General features: G+C 57.6%; 1 protein-coding gene across 1 annotated transcript in view; it reads right to left on the reverse strand.

Annotated features, from left to right (window-relative positions):
• Positions 1-93: 93 nt before the first annotated feature.
• Positions 94-20,830, reverse strand: part of TPCN1 (two pore segment channel 1) — a 51,796-nt gene continuing 31,059 nt past the window's right edge. Inside the window, 22 exon segments of the mRNA XM_070399956.1 lie at positions 94-2,169; positions 2,171-2,245; positions 3,202-3,282; positions 3,498-3,637; positions 4,560-4,644; positions 4,815-4,883; positions 5,396-5,442; positions 6,125-6,240; positions 7,300-7,389; positions 7,871-7,942; positions 8,824-8,931; positions 10,186-10,258; positions 10,779-10,832; positions 10,910-10,966; positions 12,374-12,418; positions 13,334-13,397; positions 14,129-14,177; positions 15,310-15,434; positions 16,079-16,195; positions 18,330-18,429; positions 18,685-18,743; positions 19,467-19,501. Coding sequence (XP_070256057.1) covers positions 2,131-2,169; positions 2,171-2,245; positions 3,202-3,282; positions 3,498-3,637; positions 4,560-4,644; positions 4,815-4,883; positions 5,396-5,442; positions 6,125-6,240; positions 7,300-7,389; positions 7,871-7,942; positions 8,824-8,931; positions 10,186-10,258; positions 10,779-10,832; positions 10,910-10,966; positions 12,374-12,418; positions 13,334-13,397; positions 14,129-14,177; positions 15,310-15,434; positions 16,079-16,195; positions 18,330-18,429; positions 18,685-18,743; positions 19,467-19,501 — 1,700 coding nt within the window. The 3' untranslated portion in view covers positions 94-2,130.

Raw genomic sequence — 20,830 nt, forward strand, 5'->3', positions numbered from 1 at the left:
TTGGGGCACATGTGGGGGTGGGAGTGGGGCCGAGCTGGGGTCGGGAAGGGGACTTCCCTGCATCCCTCACGATCGCAGAATGTCAATGTCAGGAGGCGGCAGCCACACTTACAAAGCAGAGGCGCTTTTATTAATATACCAGAAGCCGGAGACACGGGGTTTTCTAGGTAACAAATCGCCAACATACAAAACCTTACAGGGCCGTTCCTGCTGTCCGTACAAAATGATTGTCGCGTGGTGTGGAGTAAGGCGGGGTGGGGGGGGGGGGGGTGAGAGGAGGGACCATGACGGTCAGACAGGTCGCCTGACCCAGGGCAGCTCAGGCTCAGCCTGGTTTCTCAGCTGCGTGGGGAGTGAGTGCGTCTGGGCTGGTGATGTCCCGGGTCCTGCAGAGCTCACAGCCCCGGGACTCCTGCTCCCTGCACTGGTTTGAGGACCAGCTTGACCAGGCATGAGAGACCCTGGGGACAGCTGTCCTCAGCCTCAGTGCCGAAGGCGCCGACCAGGGGCTGCACTAAGCAGGTCTAGACTAGACCCTGCCCTCCTGTGCCAGCGCTCACTGTGGGCCGCAGGGCCGGGCAGAGGAAGGGGTTAGGGTGAGGCCTGAGGCTCAGGTGGAGCCCTCCTGCTTCCGAAATGCCCGTTTCAGTACAAAAGCTACAAGGCACCCAGTTGTGCAAATAAGTTTCTTCTCGGGAGGTGGAGAGGTCCTGGCCCCGTGCCTGGTACCCAGCTGCCCGATGGCCCCTGACAGGCCGCCAGCCTCCTGTCCCCTGTGGGGATCCCAGTGGTTTCCTGGTGTCCCCAAAGGGCTGTGCTTTAACCAAAATGCTCACTCCTCTCCTGGGAGGGGCAGAGCTGCGCACTGTGGGTTACAGGGATCAGCTGGGCCTTGGAGAGGGTGCTGGGCGCTGTACCCGGGGTCAGGCCTGCCCTGCTGGGAACCTCAGCCCACCCACCCTCCTAAACCACAGGAGGCTGTGGAGGCAGCTGAGAGCAGGGGCCACCCCTGCCCCTCCCACCCCTGCCCCCTCTGCAGCTGCCACTGCCTCCAAGCTCCCTCCTCTGACCCTGCTGTGCCCTCACTGGGGCTGCCAACCCCAACAGCCTGCTCCAATTCGAGCACCGAGCCACCCCACCCACTCTGACCTCAGACAGCTCCCCAGGCACCAAGGGGACTCGGGGAGCCGTGGGTTCACTCGCACCTGCTTCGGCACCAGCCACGCCTCCCAGTGAGGCCCTGGTGCCCAGCAGCAGAGCCTAATGCACAGTGTGAAGGGCTTGAGCCGAATCCTGAGGAACCTGCACATCTTTCTGCCTGGACAGCCCATCACAAGCAGTGGGAGGGGCTCAGTGGAGAAAGCTGTTGCAGGGATGGGTCTGGGTGTAGCCCTTGGCCTCACCCTTGCTTCTCCCCCCGCCCCCCTCCGTGCCGGGCCTGGATTCCAGCCGGGCTGTTAGGATTTTCAGCAACAAGAATTGAAACCTAACCAAAAGGGGGGTGGGACAGAAGGCTTAGAGCCAGGACTTGAGACGCGCCAGGCACTTGCCACCCAGCACCGGCTGAGACCTGACCACGTGGTACAGTCACACCCGATTCCACTTTCCATTAGGTCGTAGGCACAGGTCCCCGAAGGACCATCCTCTTCCATTATCAGAGAGAGAGAACTACAAACCCGAGGATGTGGGTTTTCTCCTTCGTAAGTGGTTTTGTCCCTAAAGCAAGACAGAAACCCGTGACGCGGCCGCAGCGGAAGTTAGTGGGGAAGCTGTCAGCTGGGACGTGAGCCTGAAAGCGTCAGGAAGACGTGGGTGTGAGTGTGGCCTGGGGAGGGCCGGCCCCACGAGCGCAGAGTCCATTCCAGCTGAGTTCCTGGGAAGGGGCCTTCCTTCCAGCGCTTTCTGCCTGGCCGCGCCCCAGAGCAAACTGGCTTCTGGAGTTAAGGAAAACAGGGTGAGGTTACAAACCAAACCCCACCTTGTCTGCCTGTCTTTTCCGTTCTCTCTATAAATATGTGCATATATATGGACATGTGCATATGTGTATATACACATTATTTCGATACATCGTAGTAAAATAACGCTATTGTGTTATTGCATAGAAGAGATGGCTTTCGGGAGTAAGCTGGCTTAGGTGATGGTCTGCGAGCGCTGGCGGCTGCCTGGGGGGCTGCTGGGTGGCGGGGGCACCGCTGCCTTCCGACTGCTGCTGCTCCTGCTTGCGGGTGTGTTCCTCGTACCACTCCTAGGGCACAGGGCAGATGGGGGGTGGGCGCTGAGTGGGCGGCACCCTTCCAGCCCGCCCTGCGCCTCCCAGCCTCTGCCTGTGGGGCTGGGGGACCATCCAGGATGGAGGAGGTGGGCTGCCAGCTCCCCCTCCCCCGCAACAGGGACCAGGGCCTCTTCCAGCTCCCGGCAGTGCCGCTGTGACAGCACTTTGAGGAGATTAAACAGCTCACCTGCCTCAGGCCATCGTGTGACATTTTCAGGGACGGGTATTCAGGTGATTAAGGAATTAAAAAACACACCGTGTGTTTAGAATCTGAACCACAGAACTTAGAGCTTAAAAATCACCGAGAGGGCCTAGCTCTGTGCCCCCTCATCTCACGGAGGGGAAACCGAGGCCGGGGGTGGAGGGCAGACCCAAGCGCGGGCTCCGTGCCGTCACCTCTCACAGATGAGAAAGGGCCGAGTGACCTGCCCACGGCAAAGCCAGCAATCCGGCCCAGGGCTCCGGACACCGGAGCTCCCGCTGGTCCCCATCTGTGCCACCCGGTGCCCTGCAGCCTCTCAGTTTCGGGCCTGAGCACCGGTAACGACTGGGTTCCCCGCTGTGAGAGCGCCAGGAAACAAGGCAGCTGCTGGGAGGGGACCCTCCTGGAGCCCCGGGGGGGGGAGGGGAGACCCCCGGTGGAGGCGGCCAGCGGCTCTGTCCTGGACGCAGCGTGCCGGCCACGTGGTGCCCACGTGGTGCTGGGTGAGATGTTTGCCTCAGCTGGCAGTGTGGGCAGATGGGGAGAGTTTGTAAAAAAACACAAAACAAAATTGACTTCTCCCTTCTCTTAAATTAGAAAAAACCCAAACAGTAAAAAAAAAAACACGCAGAGACCCGCTGGGCACAGCAGGCCTGACTCCTATGGGCAGTGAGGCTGGGCCCGGGAGGGGCCACGACCCCCTGGGCGGCGGGGCGGGCGCTCCTACCCGGATCTCCTCCTGGTACATCTTCAGGCTCAGGTCACTCTTGGTCCTGGATCTCCGTCCCAGGAACACCACGGTGCTTTGCTGTGGACGAGCAGAGGCTGCAGGCCCCACCGTGCCAGGCCGGGGCACCCACCCCTCCCCCCGCACAGGCCTTGCCCGCTCCTCTGGCTTTTGCTACGATGCCACCCAAAAGTGTCACCAAACCTTGAGGGGCTGGACGGTGGGGGTGGGACTCCACTCGGCTACGGCGCCCTCCTCCCAGCCTGGTTCCTGCCGGGACGGGGCGCTATCCTCACCTCGTTTCTCTCCATCTGGGAGAGGACCTTGAGCAGCCGGGGGATGTCCGCCGCCGCGCCCCGCGCCTCCCGGGACAGCTTGAGGACAGCGAGCAGCTCGTCCTTGGACAGTTCCTTCTCCACCGTGATGCCGCCGTCAACTGCAGCGGGGGAGGGACCTGGGCTCAGGGGCCTCCTCCCCGCTGTCCCTACCGGGGTCCTAAGGTCCCTCTCCTGTCCCCCACCCCCCGCTGTGGCTCTGCTGTGGGTGTGCGGATTGATGGTCAGGCCAGCAGCTCACAGGGACAGAGGGTTCCGGAGGCAGCCTCCAAGCAGAAAGAGAAGGGTCAGCCGGCCGGTGTGGCTCAGTGGTTGGGCCTGGACCCAGGAACCACAAGGTCTCCGATGCGATTCCCAGTGAGGGCACATGCCCGGGGTGTGCAGGAGGCAGCCGAGCGATGTTTCTCTCTCACTGATGTTTCTATCTCTCTCCCCTTCTCCCTTCCTTTCTCACTAAAAATCTATTTAAAAACAACTTGTTTTTTTAAAAAGGGTCAGACAGCCTGATAGGATAGAGACTTGGAAACAAGTAGTAACAGGTATGTGGCCCTTTTGAGGGAGAGTCTGGGAAGGATGGGGGTCAGTCTGCAGGGAGCTGCGCCACCTGGAGGCGCAAGGGGATCAGGAGCCGGGACCTCCCAGTGCAGGAGAGCTACGGCTCTGCAGGCTGCAGGGTTCCCGCCCGCTAAGCCCAGGACCGCAGTGTGGAGTTCAGAAGCTGGAGACAGTGGCTGAGAGGAGGAGGGTAAGAGTGAGCAGCCTGGGAGACAGGAGACGGGGAACAGTGGGCCGGCCGGCGGTGTATACCAGAAGCCTGTCTCTGATGTGGGTGGGATTTTTCTTAAGCTGTGACGTGTATTGTTTTTCTTTGAAAAATGAGATCGAGAGCATGTGTGTCATTGAGTATCTGGACATCAATGGCAGCGAGAGGTCTAGAGAGACAAGCCACATACATAAGCTGAACTGCCGGGCAGACAGACAGCCGAGCAGCAGGCAGCGAAGGCTCCCGCCCCTGGCACAGACCTTCCGAGTCCTGGTTCTTGCGGCTGAAGTTCATTCGGAAGACAAAGGCCTCGAGGATGAAGGCCACGATGATGGTCATCACCACCTGGCCGGCAGGGGGGGCAGAGAAAGGGTGGGGTGGGCGCTGCTTTGGCCCCCCTGCCCAGCAGAGCCGCGCGGACGCGTCCCGGCCCTGTCCTCCCCGGGCTGCCGCCCAATGGGCAGGACGGCTGGAGCCCCAGGGGATGGAGGACGCACGTCCGGGCGCAGACTCACCATGGTCACAATGTAGAAGGTCATGAAGTAGAGGCGGCTCCAGTGGGAGGTCTGAGAGGTGACGCCTTCCTGGAGGCAGAGGAGGCAGTGAGCGGGCGCCTGGGGGGGCTGTCCACTCAGGCTTCCTGTGGCCCCGGCACTGCCAGGCTCTTTACAGACCGCGCCCCCCCCCCGCCTCGGTTAAGGAAGACACAGGTCCCCGGGTCTAAAATTCCTCTGCCCCACAGGCCTGGATGGTCCCCAGGGCTGAGCCTGCCCCGAGTGGGGTGGCACTTGGAAGAGTTTAGGGAAGGAAACCCCGCCACAGTTCCTTGACTGGAAAGTCTCCCCGTGGGTGGGAGGACAGGCTGTGCATCCCCTGGCTGCTGGGGGGTGTGGAGCTGGGACGAAGGCCATGTCCAGCCAAGGAGTGCTCCTGGGCCCCCACAGTGGCCTCCCGCAGAATGCCGACCCTGTGGCCCAGGACGCCACCCCCTGCAGGCCATGAGAAGGGCAGGGACCCCACACTGGGTGAAGGGAGACGCAGAGCTGCCCCAGAGGGTGAGGTGAAGACGCTCCCAGGAGCTGGCCAAGGTCCTTACCATGATGATGTACCAGTTGTTGACAACTGTGAGCTCGAACAAGGTCACTGCCAAAGGGAAGGGGAAGGCGTGATCAGACCCAGCATTTCAGTCAGAGGTCCCGGCACCAGGCACCGAAATGAGGCGTCCCCATCGCCAGCCTGGGCCTCCCCGAGCGCCGCCCCACAGGCAGTGCTGCCACCTTGCCTGTCCCCAGCAGGGGGTGCCCTTTGCCTGCAGCCTGGGATGGACCAGGGCTTGGGGTGGGGAAAGAGCACACAGACCTTTCTCGGTGCAGATCTGGGGCGCCTTGAGGCTCTCCCCGTCCTCGAGAAGCTGTGTCGGGCCTGTCTGTCCACATCCCTCCACTCCCCCCGCCCGCCCCATCCCCATCCTTTCCACAGGACCCGGAGCAGAGCTGTGTGGGCCTCCTCTGAGCCATGAAAGGGCCCTGTGGCGGGCGAGGGGGTGGTGCCCTAGCATCAGGCTGAACCCCTCCCGCAAAGCACGAAGCTCTTCGGTCCCGACACTAATAAGGTATCAGCAAAGGAGTGAACCTGCTGCGTGAGCCGGACTGGCCCGGCCCGCACCCTAAGCCTGGGCTCTCACACGCTCCCTCTGGGCCAGAAGGGACCCGAGACAGTGGGGCCAACAGCTGGGGAGGGAGAGGCTGCAGACAGCCCTGCTCCCCTGCCTCTGGGACCTGCGGGGCTACGGCCAGGGCGTGCCCCCTGGGATCTCCGCACTCACCGAAGCTGTTCAGGATGTTGTCGAAGTTGTTGAGATAGTAGTAGCCGTCCTCCACGACCGTCCTGTTGCCCACCGTGCGGTTGCGCCAGCGGTAGGCGTCTGCCACGGTGCTTGTGCTGGCGGGGAGACGGGCAGGAGGGACCATCACAACACAGCGGGTCCCCCCAACAGGACAAAGTGTTTAAGGAAACCAAGGTCTGAGCAGGGAGCACTGTCCTGGCCCAGTCTGTTTCCTGCCCAGCAACCCCCCTCTCTCTGCTCTCACTGCCTCCAGCCCCCGACCCCTTACCCGCCTCCACTGGGCATTACTCTGCTGCCGGCTGGGCCTCCTCCCTCCGAGCTGCCCTGAGACACTGCTGGGAGGGCCCCCTGGCTTTGCCGCGGCGGGTGAGGGCCACACCAGGGAGGGGAAAGGGCCAGTCAGGGCCCCAGCCCCGGCCAGGGCTTCTCCGGGGTGGCTGCCTCTGTTCTGAGAGCTGACTGGCTGCTTTTATTTAAATCCCTGATGGCTCATCAGTTAAAATCCATGCGATGTTTCTGCAAGTCTGAGCCCCTTGCCAGGCCCCCACTGCACCCAACTGCAGGGTGGGCCTGGAACCTGCACTTTTAAGCAGCGGCCCTGTGGCTGGGAAGGCCTGTGACGTGCTCTCCTCGGTGGCCAGCTCCCAGCTCAGCCTGACTCAGCAGCCACCAGTGTCTCCGAAGGTGTCTCTCTATCGGCCTCCAGGCCAGAAGGACTCAGTATTAAAGAGAACACTGGACCGACTGGCAGGGGACACTGCTGTCATCCTGGTGGCTGGGAGGAGGGAGCAAAGGGTCATGGGGGGCAGGCTTCCCACTCCGTCCCCACAGACCTTCCCATGGGTGTCCGTCTGTCTTATCCTAACCGGCCGCCCCTAGAGAGACGTGGAAGTAAGCCGTGGGATCAGGCCAGGCCACACTTGGTTCTCGCGAGGCCTGCAGCCCTCGGCCCCACGGGCGAGCTGATGGAGGCCTGGGGACAGGGAAACTGCTCAGATGCCCTCACTACAGAGAGACTGCTTCCGGGTCCCTCCCTTAGCCACTGACTGACCTGAGCCCTGGAAGCAACGCCAGGGGATCAATTCCAGGAGCCCTGGGCCAGGTGAGGCAGGTGCCGCCCGGCCCCAACGCCCTGAGGCCCCGCATGTACTCACTTGCAGCAGTTGGGGTAGAGGATCCCGCAGAAGAACTCCATGCCCACAATGGCGAAGGAGTAGTAGAAGATGAGCAGGGTGAGGCCCAGGCTGTGGGAGGGGCAGACAGTGACGGCGGGCCGGCCAAGAGCCCGCCTGACCCACGGAGCGGATGGGGGGAGGCCTGCCCCCAGCCAGGTTCTCCGCCTGGGAAGTGCCTGCAGGGAAGGGGCCTCGTGACTCGGGTCTGGGCTAAAACACGGCTCGAAGGAGGACTCTGAACAGATGCCCCTGAGCGGAGATTCACCCCTTACCTGTGAAGGTGGACTCACAGGTGACCCCTTACCTGTGAACAGACACAGGTGGTGAGTGAGGGACAGCTCCCTGCCCACCCCACTAACACCTCACACAGGTCGGCGGAGGGGAGTGGGGCCAGGGAGACCTGTGCTGTCTGAGGTCAGCTGCCTCGGAGAGCCCGCAGACCCTCGATCCGTCCTTTCTGGGACTCCTCTCCCCACTCTCCCGCCCGCTGCCCACCCCCAGGGGGCACAAGCCACAGGACGCCTGGCCCTGGGCCTGGGCAGGGCAGTACCTGGCCATCCGGGGCAGCAGCTCAAACATGGTGTCCAGCACGTTGCGGTAGCGCTTTTTCAGTTTGAACAGCCTGAGCAAGGAAGGAGGTGGGTCACGTCCTGACACGGGCGCGGCCGCAGCCCCCCCACAGCAACAGGTGGAAGGCAGGCCCAGGGCCTTCCCTCAGGACACGGGGCCGGACAGGCCTGTCACTGCCGGGACCCAGAGCCGTGCTGTGGGTCAGCGTCTTCCCCAGTGAGAGGGGGCAGCGTGGCTGTTCAGTTTATAAATGCAGCCCGGAGGCTCAGGGCGGGCGAGGCCCTGCTCAAACCAGGGAGGCACACGAGAGAAGGGAGCAGAGCCCAGGCTGCAGGGAGCCCAGAGCCTGGCTCAGGGGGGAGGAAAGGGCGGTGGTGGCGGGAGAGAAGCTGGCATCGGCCTGGCCACCACAACCGGGCACAGCAGCAGGTGCTGCTACAGATGGACGCCACCCTGGACCCAACCTCCACCTCTCTTCCCAAGATGGACAGGGCAGGAGGGTGGACGTGTGTGGGATCGCAGCTGGTAGTCAAGAGGAAGCCAGGCTCCTAAAGACGCAAAGGGCTCGCCCCCCCCCAGCTGGGAGGGGCGCTGCCGTGACCCGGGGGAGAGGTGAGGCCGAGCGAGGGCTTTCCCCGACAGGAAGCTGTTCCAGACAAGCAAGGGGCCCTCAAAAGCCCCTTTGGACCTCACGGCGCTGCCTTCTGGTTGAAGACAGTTGAGCTCGTGTTTCTGTGGCCACAGCAGCCAGCGCCACAGGCCACGCCCACCCAAGCCCTGCCTCCCCCGACAGTGCCAGGGGCCGGTCCTGGTGACATGAGGAGAGGAGACGAGCCCTGGGGCTCAGGCCCCGACCCCAGCTCATGAGTCTTCTCAGGCTCTCCCCGCCCTCCCCGCCCGCCTGTCCCCACCCCAGCCCTGCCCGCCCGTCACCTCAGCAGCTGGAGCGGACGCAGGACGACGATGAAGTAGAAGGGCTCCATGTTGAAGGCCAGCGCCAGCAGGCCCAGGAAGGCGAAGGCTGTGACGGAGAAGTCGAACCTCGGAGAGAGAGGGAGGGAGAGGGGTCCGTGGGCCCAGCCGGCCTTCCCACCGCGGCTGGCGTCCCGGCCCTGGCTCAGCTCGCCCTTCCCAGGAGCCCACGTGCCAACCACAGCCAAAGCAGGTGTGCCCCGCGGAGGCCCGTGGCCGGCAGGTGGGACCCAGCTTCCTGCCACCCTGGGTTTCTGAGGTCGGCTTGGCCAGGTGCCATCACAGCACACACCTGGGGGGTCAGAAACACCCGGCACCTGCCCACCGGAGGGTCCTGCCCTGGCCTCAGGGCAGACACTGGCTATACTGCTGACTGCCTGCCCTGGCGAGGTCACCGAGTGAAGGGGCAGGGCTGGCAAGGGGACCCCACCTGGAGGCCAGCGAGCCCTGACCACGGCCGCGGGCCTTCCTACAGGTCTGCACGGGACCCGGGCTGACTGCTGGACTCTCAGGCCTCATGAGTGTAGCCTGATTTCACAGGGAGGCCTCTTTAAGGGGCCACTAGGGACCACGTGAGGCCTCAAGGGAGCAGGGAGGAGGGCCCGGCGAGGCGGTGGGCCTGCCATCTGTGGGCGGCATGGTTTTATGGAAAAGGGCTTAGCTGTGTGGGGGACGGTGTGGAGGGTGAGGCCTCAGGAAGAGCCCAGCTGGTGTGGCTCAGTGGGTGAGTGTCGACCTACGGACCAGGAGGTCACGGTTCGATTCTGGTCAGGCCACATGCCCGGGTTGCCGGCTGGATCCCCCATGTGGGGCGTGCAGGAGGCAGCCGACCCATGACTCTCCCATCATGGATGTTTGTTTCTGTCTCTCTCCCGCTCTCCCTTCCTCTCTGAAATCAATAAAAAAATATATTTTTTTAAAAAGGCCCCATGCCAAACCGGTTTGGCTCAGTGGATAGAGCGTCGGCCTGCGGACTCAAGGGTCCCAGGTTCGATTCCGGTCAAGGGCATGTACCTTGGTTGTGGGCACATCCCCAGTAGGAGGTGTGCAGGAGGCAGCTGGTCGATGTTTCTCTCTCATCGATGTTTCTAACTCTCTGTCCCTCTCCCTTCCTCTCTGTAAAAAATCAATAAAATATAAAAAAATAAATAAATAAATAAATAAATAAAATAAAAAAAAAATAAAAAGGCCCCATGAAGAGCTCACCAGCCTCAGGACCCCGTGGCGTGTGCAGGAGGGGCGGGCTAGGTGGTCCCGGGGGCGTGTGGGGGTGGGGAGGGTGGGGGCTCCCACAAGGCGGGGTTCAGAGATGCTGTCACTTACAGGTTCCAGCCGGAGGACAGGTACTCCACGGGGCCCAGGCCGGCCACCTTCAGGAACAGCTCCACCCCGTAGACTGTGAACAGGAGCAGGAGCAGGCAGTTGGCCGTGTCCTCCCACACCGGGCCTGGCTCAGTTTCCTCTCTGAGACGCCTGAGGTCTCCAGCCTCCCCCTCAGGCTGTGCACCCTCTGGACAGCCACGCCCCACGGGAGTGTGTGCTCCACTCCCTCCCCCTCTCTGGGCACGGCCCAGCCACCCTTCTGTCCACCCAGCAGGTATTGCCTGCACCTCTTTGGTGCCAGGCATTGTGCTGGGTGCTGGACATGCAAAAGTGACCAGCACGGTGCAGTGCCCACTCCTACAGAGCTCAGAGTGCAGACAGGAGACGACTGTGAGGGGCGATGACACAGCACCCTCAGGGTTATAAGAGGAGGAGGGGAATGTCGGTCAGGCGGAGGAACACCCGTGCAAAGGCCCTGAGGTGAGAAAGGGCATGGGGCACTTCAGAGCCATGAGGTCCTAAACCAATGAACGTCCTCCCACCGGTGTTTAAGAGAAGCCGGTGGCAAAGCCAAGTCCAAACAAGAGACTTACTAGTGAGAAAGACGAGGGAACTCCAGGGCACGTGCTTGGAGAAGAAGTTCCCACCTGTAGGACAGAGAGGCCGCAGCTCAAGAGGCAGGCTAGGCGTGCGCACGGGCAGGCCAGGCCCCCAGCCAGCTCACCTCTCAGCATGAAGGTCTCGGCGAGGACCCAGACCCCATTGACTGCCACCACCAAGTCTGCAATAGACAGAGAAGCACAGGCCTGCATGGAAACCTACAGGTCACACCTGGTTAATTTCTGGGCCGCTCCGCACACCCATGGGACAGGTGACCGCTTAGTGCTCTTACCACGTGAGCTAAATCAACTGCTGGTTTCGCTCAGAAACAGCTACGAATTTCTAAAAGCCCCCTCTCTGCCACTGCAGGGATACCAGTTAAAATGTTTCCGTAAAACCTATTACTCTAAGTCAGTATCAACGATGGACAATACACAAAGGGTTTGAATATTGAAAGAATTTGTTTTTCCTTTGAGATGACTGATTTTTAAAATGACTGCATAGTTAGCAAAATGCATATGGATCTGGCCTTTTGCTGAGCAAACCCACTGCTAGCAACCCATCCCAACAAGACACCAGCAAAAAACATACCACCAGGTACCCATCCCAATGAGACACCAGCAAACACACAGCACCAGGTACCAGAAAGCTGTTCGCTCAAGAACTACTTGTGACGGCAAAACATCAGAACGCACCCAGGTGGTCAGGACGGTGCCGGTGGAATAAACTATGATGCGGTCATGACAAGGTGCACCGGCCCGGGCCAGGTGGCTCAGTTGGTTGGAGCACCATCCCGTGCATCGGAAGGTTGTGGGTTCGAACCCCAGTTGGGGTGTGTACGAGGGACAACCAATCAATGCTTCTCACATTGACGTTTTTCTCTCTCTCCCTTCCATTCTCTCTAAATATCAATAAGAAAACATATCCTTGGGTGAAGATTAGAAAAAAAAAAAAGATGTCCTATCAACTATAAAAATAAAGGGGGACATCTCTATATATTACTGTGGCGTGGTCTCCAGGATTTATTATTAACCAAAAAAAAAGTGTGTAAAGTATGCTATCGTTTACTGAAGACAGAGATATATGCATATATATGCACCCATTCAGAGATTTTAAAACATGGACGGATAAGCCATGATAAAAGGTGCCCACTGGGGGAGGTGACAAGATGTAAAATTACCGGAAATAAGTCACAGGGGATATGCACAAACAAACAAGAGGAAAGAGGAACAGTCCTGGTTCTTCAACTACACAGTGCCAGAGGGAGAAGAGGGACGGAGGAGGAACCTACAGATTAAAACAGACCCAAGTGACTTATCCACCCATCACACCCTGTGGTTCTGGAATTTGCTTCCAAAACTCCGGGCCTAGAGGGTATAGCGAGCCCGAGTGAGGGCACAGGTGCACAAGAAAGACTGGCCACTGGGTGGTGATTGCCTCGGCTGGGTGCCGGGCACATGGACGTCCCCCGGAACTTTCTACGATGAGCAGTCCACACGGCGACTGTGGGACCGATCTCCGGCCTCCCACCCTCTGGAGGAGTGAGACCCGGGAGCAGAGGGCCCAGAGCTGGGTGGGTCGCACTTACACATGAAATACTGAAAGGCTTTGGACTTCACCAGGATGTTAACTCCTGTTGGAAGAGGAAATGTTGGCATCGAAGTCTTCCTGTGCAAGTACGCGCTCCCCGACTCCACAGCGCGTGCACGTAAGCCACCAGGGTATTGATGTCCAGGGGAGAAAACGGAAGGGCCTGTTCTGCCAATGACACCCAGACACCCGGACACAGCGGCACAGACCGCAGCTGCTCTGGGGAGACTGGGCAACCCAGGCTGGGACAGAACAGGACACGGCGTTGTTGCCACTGCTGAAACCTACAATCCTGCAGGCCTCGGCCTGGGACCATTTCCTTACCCACTTGAGTCACTATCATCTCAGCAGAATGGAAAACCCGTGAGAGAATATCAGGTAACAGCTGCTCCCAGCGCCCCAGCGGTGGGAGAAACCACAAACAAGGCTCTCCCATCGTTACTCGTGTTCATGGCGGCCCTGACCCAGGATTCCGGCTTTCTACATGAGAAACTCCGTGAGCTCACACCCCCACGTACAACTTCAAAACTGGCCTTAAGTGAAGGGGGACTGTTTAATACGGGCACTCGGATGTAAAATGGTTGAATTTTATACTGTGCAAGGGATCACGTACACTGGGTCGACACCCTGCCACGGGGGAAGGGCAAAATACACCAGCCGGTAATAAGGCAGGTTTCAGAACAGAATACATACTGCAGTTCCACAATTTTAAAATGTGCAGAAAAAGTAACCAATGTCAGAAAGCAGCCCATCAGAACACGCACATGGTTATTTCTGGGCAGGAGATGGTCTTCTGCTACCAGACTTGGTAAACGTCCTTTAACGAACCGGACAGTCCACAGACGTCTTTTGGTTCGGTTCTGAAGTTGCCGATTTCCTTCCTGGTCCCTAACACTATGTCCCTGCTGGGGAGTCACTCTCTCCTGCCGCCACGACACACCTTCAGGGGGAACCTTACCTTTGAAGATGAGGAAGGCTGTCCGGGGAAGCTCATCGAACCAGTGTTCTCGATTCTTCTTCGCCTGCCCAGGAAACAGGGCCGTGGGAGAGGGGTTCGGACCAGGGATGAGAACCTGACCCTGGGGGCCAGGAGGCCATGGTCCTTCCCTGCTCACCAGGCTCTCACTTGGGGAACAGGAAGAACACTCCGGGTCTAAGTAACAATAAGGCCAGCCAATGGCTATGGATCATTTCCATGGGCCACGCACGTGCCTTATTTTATATCGTCCTGAAAAGAGCTGGAGGTCAGAACTACTGTTAGCCCATTTCCCAGGTGCGACGACCTGGCCAAAGTCAGATAAGTGGCCCGAAGTCACAGGGTGACTAATGGGGCCGAGATTCAGTGCCTGTGACCAGGACACTGTATCACACGTGTAAAGGCAGATGGGGGGGGGGGGGGCACCTGGGGTCCCTGAAGTGCCCAGAACTGAGGTGTTGTTCCAGCCAGGAAAGAATTGGGCCTCGGCCAGGCCGAGGTGGCTCAGTGGTTGAGCACCGACCTATGAACCAGGAGGTCACGGTTTGATTCCCGGTCAGGGCACATGCCCAGGCTGTAGGCTCGGTCCCCAGTGTGGGGCGTGCAGGAGGCAGCTGATCATGATTCTCTCTCATCACTGATGTTTCTCTCTCCCTCTGCCTTCCTCTCTGAAATCAATAAAAATATATTTTAAAAATAAAAAAAGAACTGGCCCTCGGGTGCCTGTCGGCCTCATCCCCCCGTGGAGCTGTACACCTGCTCCCTCTCTGGTCTTACCTTCCACTTCAAGGCGGTGACTTCATAGATATCATAAAAGTCCTTCAGGCTGTCACAGCAACAGGAAAAGGCAAAACAAAATTTACAAAATCAGAACGCTCCCACTGAGCTTTACTTGTGTCACTCGCCTGCCTGTGGTCACATTTGAAGGGGGAAGGGGGAAAGGGGGAGGGGACGGCTGGGAGTCCCAGCATACAAGTGGGGGAGGGAGGAGCCTCCCCTGCAGGCATTCTGACCTTCCCCCAAGCCCTATGAATACGTAATCCTCTCAGTCTAACTGAGTGACAGCTTCAGGCCCCCTGAATCACTATAACTCTTACATGGACGGGGCTGAGCCTCCGTTAGCAAAGAACTTAATGGGACAAATGGACTGAGAGTTCAGCCCAAACAGAACTCGCTCACGCTCATATCTGCAGCTGGCCTGCTTCTTTTCAAACTAAAAAGAAGGGTTCGGTCATCAGCCATCTAGAAAGTCCAGACTGCCCTGGAAATCTCAGAGGCTGTGCCGTGGTGTGCGTGTGCGTGTGTGTGCATGCCTGCATATGTGTGTGTGTGTGTGTGCGTGTGAGGGTGCAAACACCCCTCTGTGGACCTGCTCATATGCAACAACCCCACTCATTCTTAGATCAAAAGTGAGCAGCTGGGTCAGTCTACTTCATGATCCAATATATTCCATTTTTTGTCAAGTGAGCCTGAATTAAATTTGGGTGGAAGTTTTGTCACTTGCAGAGAGAATCCTGACGAAAACTAAAGCCTCTAACACAGTGGTTCTCAACCTGTGGGTCGCGACCCCTTTGGGGGTTGAACAACTCTTTCACAAGGGTCGCCTAAGACCATCGGAAAACACATATATAATTACATATTGTTTTTGTGATTAATCACTATGCTTTAATTATGTTCAATTTGTAACAATGAAAATACATCCTGCATATCAGATATTTACATTATGATTCATAACAGTAGCAAAATTACAGTTATGAAGGAGCAACGAAAATAATTTTATGGTTGGGGGTCACCACAACATGAGGAACTGTATTAAAGGGTCGCGGCATTAGGAAGGTTGAGAACCACTGTCCTAACAGGCTCTTTGCCAACCCACCTCCTGGTGCCTTGGCCGCTCCAGCTCCCTCCCCTGAATACCTCTGTGGGCCACAGCGCCCCCACCTGGCTGGCACTCTTACCTGAGCAGAGGGGTGTTGCTCTGATTCAGGGCCTTGAACGTCAGGTAGCGCTCCCAGGCATTCATCCGGGGCTTGTAGAAGCGCATCAGGCCTTCAAACTGCCTGTAGGAGATGCCGGCGGGGCTCTGGGGGAGAGGAAGGAAGGCAGGTCAACACAGGCAAAGGCAGAGCCCCACTGCCTCCTCCCTTGGGGGCGACGACTCTGGCTTGGATCCCGGGTGCCCGGCTCCTTCTTATCCTCCCAAGGGCAGGGCCCCTGCTTTATTTTTCTTTTCTTTTTATTATTGATTTCAGAGAGGAAGAGAGAGATAGACACATCAATGATGAGAGGGAATCATTGATTGGCTGCCTGCTGCACACCCCCTACTGGGAACCGAGCTAGCAACCGGGGCATGTGCCCTTGACCGGAATCGAACCCGGGACCCTTGAGTCCAAAGGCCGAAGCTCTAACACTGAGCCAAACTGGCTAGGGCTATTTTTAAAATATGTTTTTATTGATTTAAGAGAGACAGGAAGGGAGAGGGACAGAAAAATAGACACATCGATGAGAGAGAAACTGGGGATTCAGCCCACAACCCAGGCATGTGCCCTGACGGGGAATCCAACTGGGGACCTGCAAGTTCACAGGTCAACACTCAACCACTGAGCCACACCCAGTGGGCAAGGACTCCTGTTTCTAAAGCTGCTGGCCTGCCATGCTTAGGGCTGCCCAGGGCAAGGGAGGGGGACTGGGGACCAAACCCCTCCTGGCCTGGCCCCACGCCCCTACCCGCTGGCTGATGAGCAGGCGGTACGCGTGCTGGATGGCGGTTCGCTTATGCAACAGCAAAGACTTGAACTTGCGTTTTTCGATGTCGTTGAAGGTGTCGAACACCACGGCCAGAAGCTGTGAGGGAAGAGCAGAGACCTGGCTCCCTTGCGCGGTGGGACCTCGAGGGGTCGGGAGTGTACCCTCTGCCTCCAGAGGGCACCCCCCCCCACACACACACACGCCCCGACCCAGGGAGGGGCAGGGGGTTGGGGTAACCCTTTCGCAGGAGTTTGTCTCCAAGTCAAAGAGGAAGGCCATGTATCGCCACTTGTAAATTTTCTCTCTTCAGACACACGAAAACGTTACATTTCCCTGGGTACTTCACCTACAGCTCGTCCCTGACTGGGCAGTTTTATAAGGTGGGAAGGAAGCTCATGCTGGGCTCTATGCCCCAATCAGCTCAGTCTGGTGGCCGGTGGCCAAAGGCCGAAGGCCTGGGAGGCTGTGTCCATCCTGTGCCCTCCTGGCCCTAGAGCTCAGAGGAGCATCAGCATGATGGAGGCTGCCTCCCCCTCACCCGCTCGTTCCCGTCCTGGTGAGTCACAGCTTCGTGCACTGGCCCCAGGAATCGGGAACAGGAGGCCTTCCTCGAGGGCCCAACGTTCTGGAACCTCCCAATCCCAAGGTCAGCTTGGTCACCGCACAGCCTGCATCAGCAGAGGGCGAGGGAGGGCGGGAGCCGAATCTGAAAGAAGCCTTTTTGGAAGCACTTTCTTTTTCTTTCAAAAATATTTTGAGGGAAATTCTCCTGTCCTTTCGACTCCTTCAAATGGCGCCCCCTCCAATTTTTTTCCTTTCGGTCAAGAAAAGGTCAGCAAACTTTTCCATAAAGAGCCAGACAACAACTATTTCAGGCTCTGAAGGCCAGATGGTCTCTGCAGTTGCAGCACGAAATCAGCCACAGAGGATGTGGAAGCTAATGGGCGTGGCTGTGTGCCAATAAAACTTTATTTGCAAGTGCAGGCTTTGGCCAGCAGGCTGCGGTTCACGGAACCTCCCCCCCCTGCATTTTCACAACAAATTAAATCAATTACACATAATACGTTGTTATGATTCTAAACTAAGGACGGTATATAAGAACTGTAATGTGTATGAAGATAGCTAACGTATTTCTTTTTGGTTTTGAGGGATTAAAAAATATTCCTTTTTAAGACTTCACACTTTTAGATTTCACATGTCTGCTCCTGAGAAAGCATTTTCTTCTTTTTCTTAATCCTCACCTGCGGATATTTTTCCATTGTGTTTTAGAGAGAGTGGAAGGGAGGGGGACAGAGAGAGAAACATCAATGTGAGAGAAACATCGATTGGTTTCTCTCTGCACACTCTGAGGCTGGGGGTCAAGCCTGCAACCAAGGTACATGCCCTTGACCAGAATCGAACCCAAAACCCTTCAATCCATGGGCCAACGCTCTAGCCACTGAGCAAAACTGGCTAGGGTGAGCAAGTGTCTTCTACCGCGGGCCTGGCTGTGATGCCTGGTGTGAGAATGCTCCTCAGAAGCATAAAAACACAAGATTAGTAAGAGCCTCTCCCTGGTAATTCTGGTGCTGATGTGTCGTCTTGGCACCTGCCTAACGGTGATTGGCCGATGGCAGGAATATGCCTGGTGGCCAGCCGAGCCTCCTCGAATGCCTCCAGAGTCCCAGTGTGCACGGGGACTTCCCCTGCCCCTAACAGTGTGTCCTGAATTAGGATTCCCAGTGGTTCGTGATAAACGGGGTGGAAATATGCAAGATATTCCAGGACGTGGGTGCCGAAGGACCGAGCGGTTCGGAGCAGGGCTTGGATCACACCAGCTCGCCTGGCCACCCCGAGCTGCGCAGCCGTGGGCCTCTCACTCTATCCACCCGACCCTCAGTTTCCCCATCTGCACACTGAGAATCATAAAGAGACCTCCAGGGCTGTGGTATTAAATCATTTAATCCACTTTGCACAGAGCCTGGGTGAGGCTTACTCAGTGCCAGCTTTAACAGTTGTTATATGTCTGCGGTGAGAAAGAGAAGGTCCCGGGGGAGCCTTGCTCAAACATGAGCACCATCAGCAGCCATGACGGGAATAACCCAGGGAGGCTGCCACGCTGGCCCCCACCCCACACCTGACTACAGCCTGGCACACCCAGCCCCTACCGACGCGGAACCTCCTCTTCCATGCCCACAGCACCCAGCACTGTGGCGGCTGCCCCCAGCGGAGACGAGACACGGTCACTCACCAGGTTCATGATGAAGTACAGCTCGATGGAGAGGTACACGATGAAGAAGACGCAGGACCAGGGGTTCCGGGAGTAGGAAGGCATCATCACGTCTGGGAAACTGCAGTTGCAGAGCATTGCCCGTGGGGCCCTGTCTGCCTGCCTCCGTCTTCTCTAAGGACATCTCTCTTTCCTGCCTTCCCAGCCCCAGCCCACCCCACCGTCCCGGCTCTCAGCCCACGGGCCCGAGTCACCAGGCCACCCCCATTCCTCCCAGTGCCCCGAGCACTGTCTGGGCTGAGACAGGGAATGTCCTGGGCTGGGAAGACCCTGGGCGAGAGCCGAGGGCAGTGGCCAGAGCAGAGCCCACACTCACTTGGCTGTGGTCAGGAGGACGAACAGACTGACAATGCTGCTCTCCAGGGTGCTGAAGTACTGTTGGGGAAAGGAGGCAGAAGGGCATGCTGGCCAGCCAGAGAACGGACAGCAGCCTGGGCCAGCCTGCGATGGGCCCCCGGAGAGCCCTGCCCTCCCCGCCCCACCCCACCTGCCTCCTCCCACGGGATCCCTGAGGGATGAGCAAACTGGAGTAAGGACTCTGCCCTTCCTGAGCTCCACGCTTCTGGTAGAAGCAGACAAGTGACTTTGGGACTTTTCTCCCAGAAAATCACGTTTGCACAATTAGCCTGGATCTCCTTCACTGTAACCTCCACCAAAACGTTCCCATGTTCCAAATCTGATCTTGGAAACACGACTCTCAGGGTAGGAAATCAGGCCCCTTAATGCGCAGGGAAGGAAAACAGCTCAAGTCGGGGTGATGGGAACTTTCAGGGGCCGTCAGCTGGGATGCGAAGCCAGGAAGGCCTCCCTCCCTAATGTAGCTAAAGCAGTGGTCGGCAAACTCATTAGTCAACAGAGCCAAATATCAACAGTACAACGATTGAAATTTCTTTTGAGAGCCAAATTTTTTAAACTTAAACTATATAGGTAGGTACATTGTTATTAACTTAATTAGGGTACTCCTAAGGCTTAGGAAGAGCCACACTCAAGGGGCCAAAGAGCCGCAGTTTACCGACCACTGAGTCAGCCCAGCCACCTTGTCAGAGGGGAATGGCCTCACATAAAGGAAGAAACGGACAAAACATGGTGATTACTTACGGGGTCTGAAGGATTAGGGGAGAACAAGTAGAAACCTGGAAGGTAGCAGAAACAGATTGAAAAGATGTCAAAGGATTGGACCAATACACGTAAATGAGAGCAGTGCGCCGAGGGAGACAATAGGGAATGGTGGGGACTGCACACTCTGGGGAACACATGCTCTGAAATAAAGGAAGCGGGTGCTACCAGGCACTGGATAACCGCAGCTATTCGGAAATGTGGCCCGAGCACCATCAAGTGTAGTATTAAAAAGGTTGGAAATCTGTCATTTTGTATAAAAATCTGATTTTAAAATGCTGGCTCCAAATTTTCAGACCACACAAAACTCATGCATAGGCTGGACTTGGAATCCAGACCTCTGGTTTTGAGAATGTGCCGGCCAAGTAATAATTCCGAAGGGACTCCACTGTTTCCCTACAGCCAAGGGTCCCGGGGTGGGAACGGCATTCACTTCCTCCTTTGAATGGGCTATTCCCCTGAGTCCTTGAAATCCTGTGGGAAAAGTGGGAAAGTCTGCCCTCAGGGGAAGTCAGCCCCCTTGGAGCACGAAGTGCCACCCAGATGGTGGAGGGGAGGTGGGACGGGGGCCAGAAGCTCGGGACACACCAGTCACGGAGGCAGGGGCTGGCCGCAGAGTCAGAGCACTATGGGCCACTGGCTGTGCCACGCCAGGACTCGAGGAGGGGCCTCAGCTTCCTCATCGTGCCGGGACCGCTGCTGGTGGAGCCCTGTATCTGCATGAGGTGCCGCACTAATCCTCGGCCTCATCTGAAGAGGCAAGGCCTCCTCGGGGTCAGAAAGCCGGGATCTTGCTCTTATATCTAGTGATGCTGAAGTGCACAGACCCTAGCCCTCCGCGTGCCGAAGGGAAAAGTCTCCACGTGTCCGCCAGGAAACACGAGTGTTCACTGCCCTGTGGCTTGTGATAGTGGAAAATGCCCACCAACAAGAGAACAGATAAATAAATCTGGGCCCATTCACTACCCTCCTGTGACATCTGCATCCATCAACATGAATAAACGTCACATGCCTACTGTTGAGTAAAGAGCACCTTGCAGAAGGGGACACCACGTTTCGAAACCACTTACACAACTATTTTGAATATGCAAAGCAATAATAGAATCGATGTGTTACTTAAGGAAACATAAGCATAAAGTGAAACTATACAGACACGAGTAGCAATGCTAAGCCTAGGATGCAGGCACCTGGGGGGGGGATTGCGGTCATGAAAGGCTACAAAGGGGGTTCCGTTTTATTTCTAACTCTTCATTTCCTAAATTGGAGTCCCTGGGTGTTTATATCATTTGGTTTTTGTTTGTTGTTTTTTTGTTAATCCTCACCCGAGAATATTTTTTCCATTGATT

The sequence above is a fragment of the Myotis yumanensis genome, unplaced genomic scaffold (assembly GCF_028538775.1).
Source record: "Myotis yumanensis isolate MYYU_CA2020_CCGP unplaced genomic scaffold, mMyoYum1.0.hap1 SCAF_19, whole genome shotgun sequence".
Taxonomy (NCBI): domain Eukaryota; kingdom Metazoa; phylum Chordata; class Mammalia; order Chiroptera; family Vespertilionidae; genus Myotis; species Myotis yumanensis.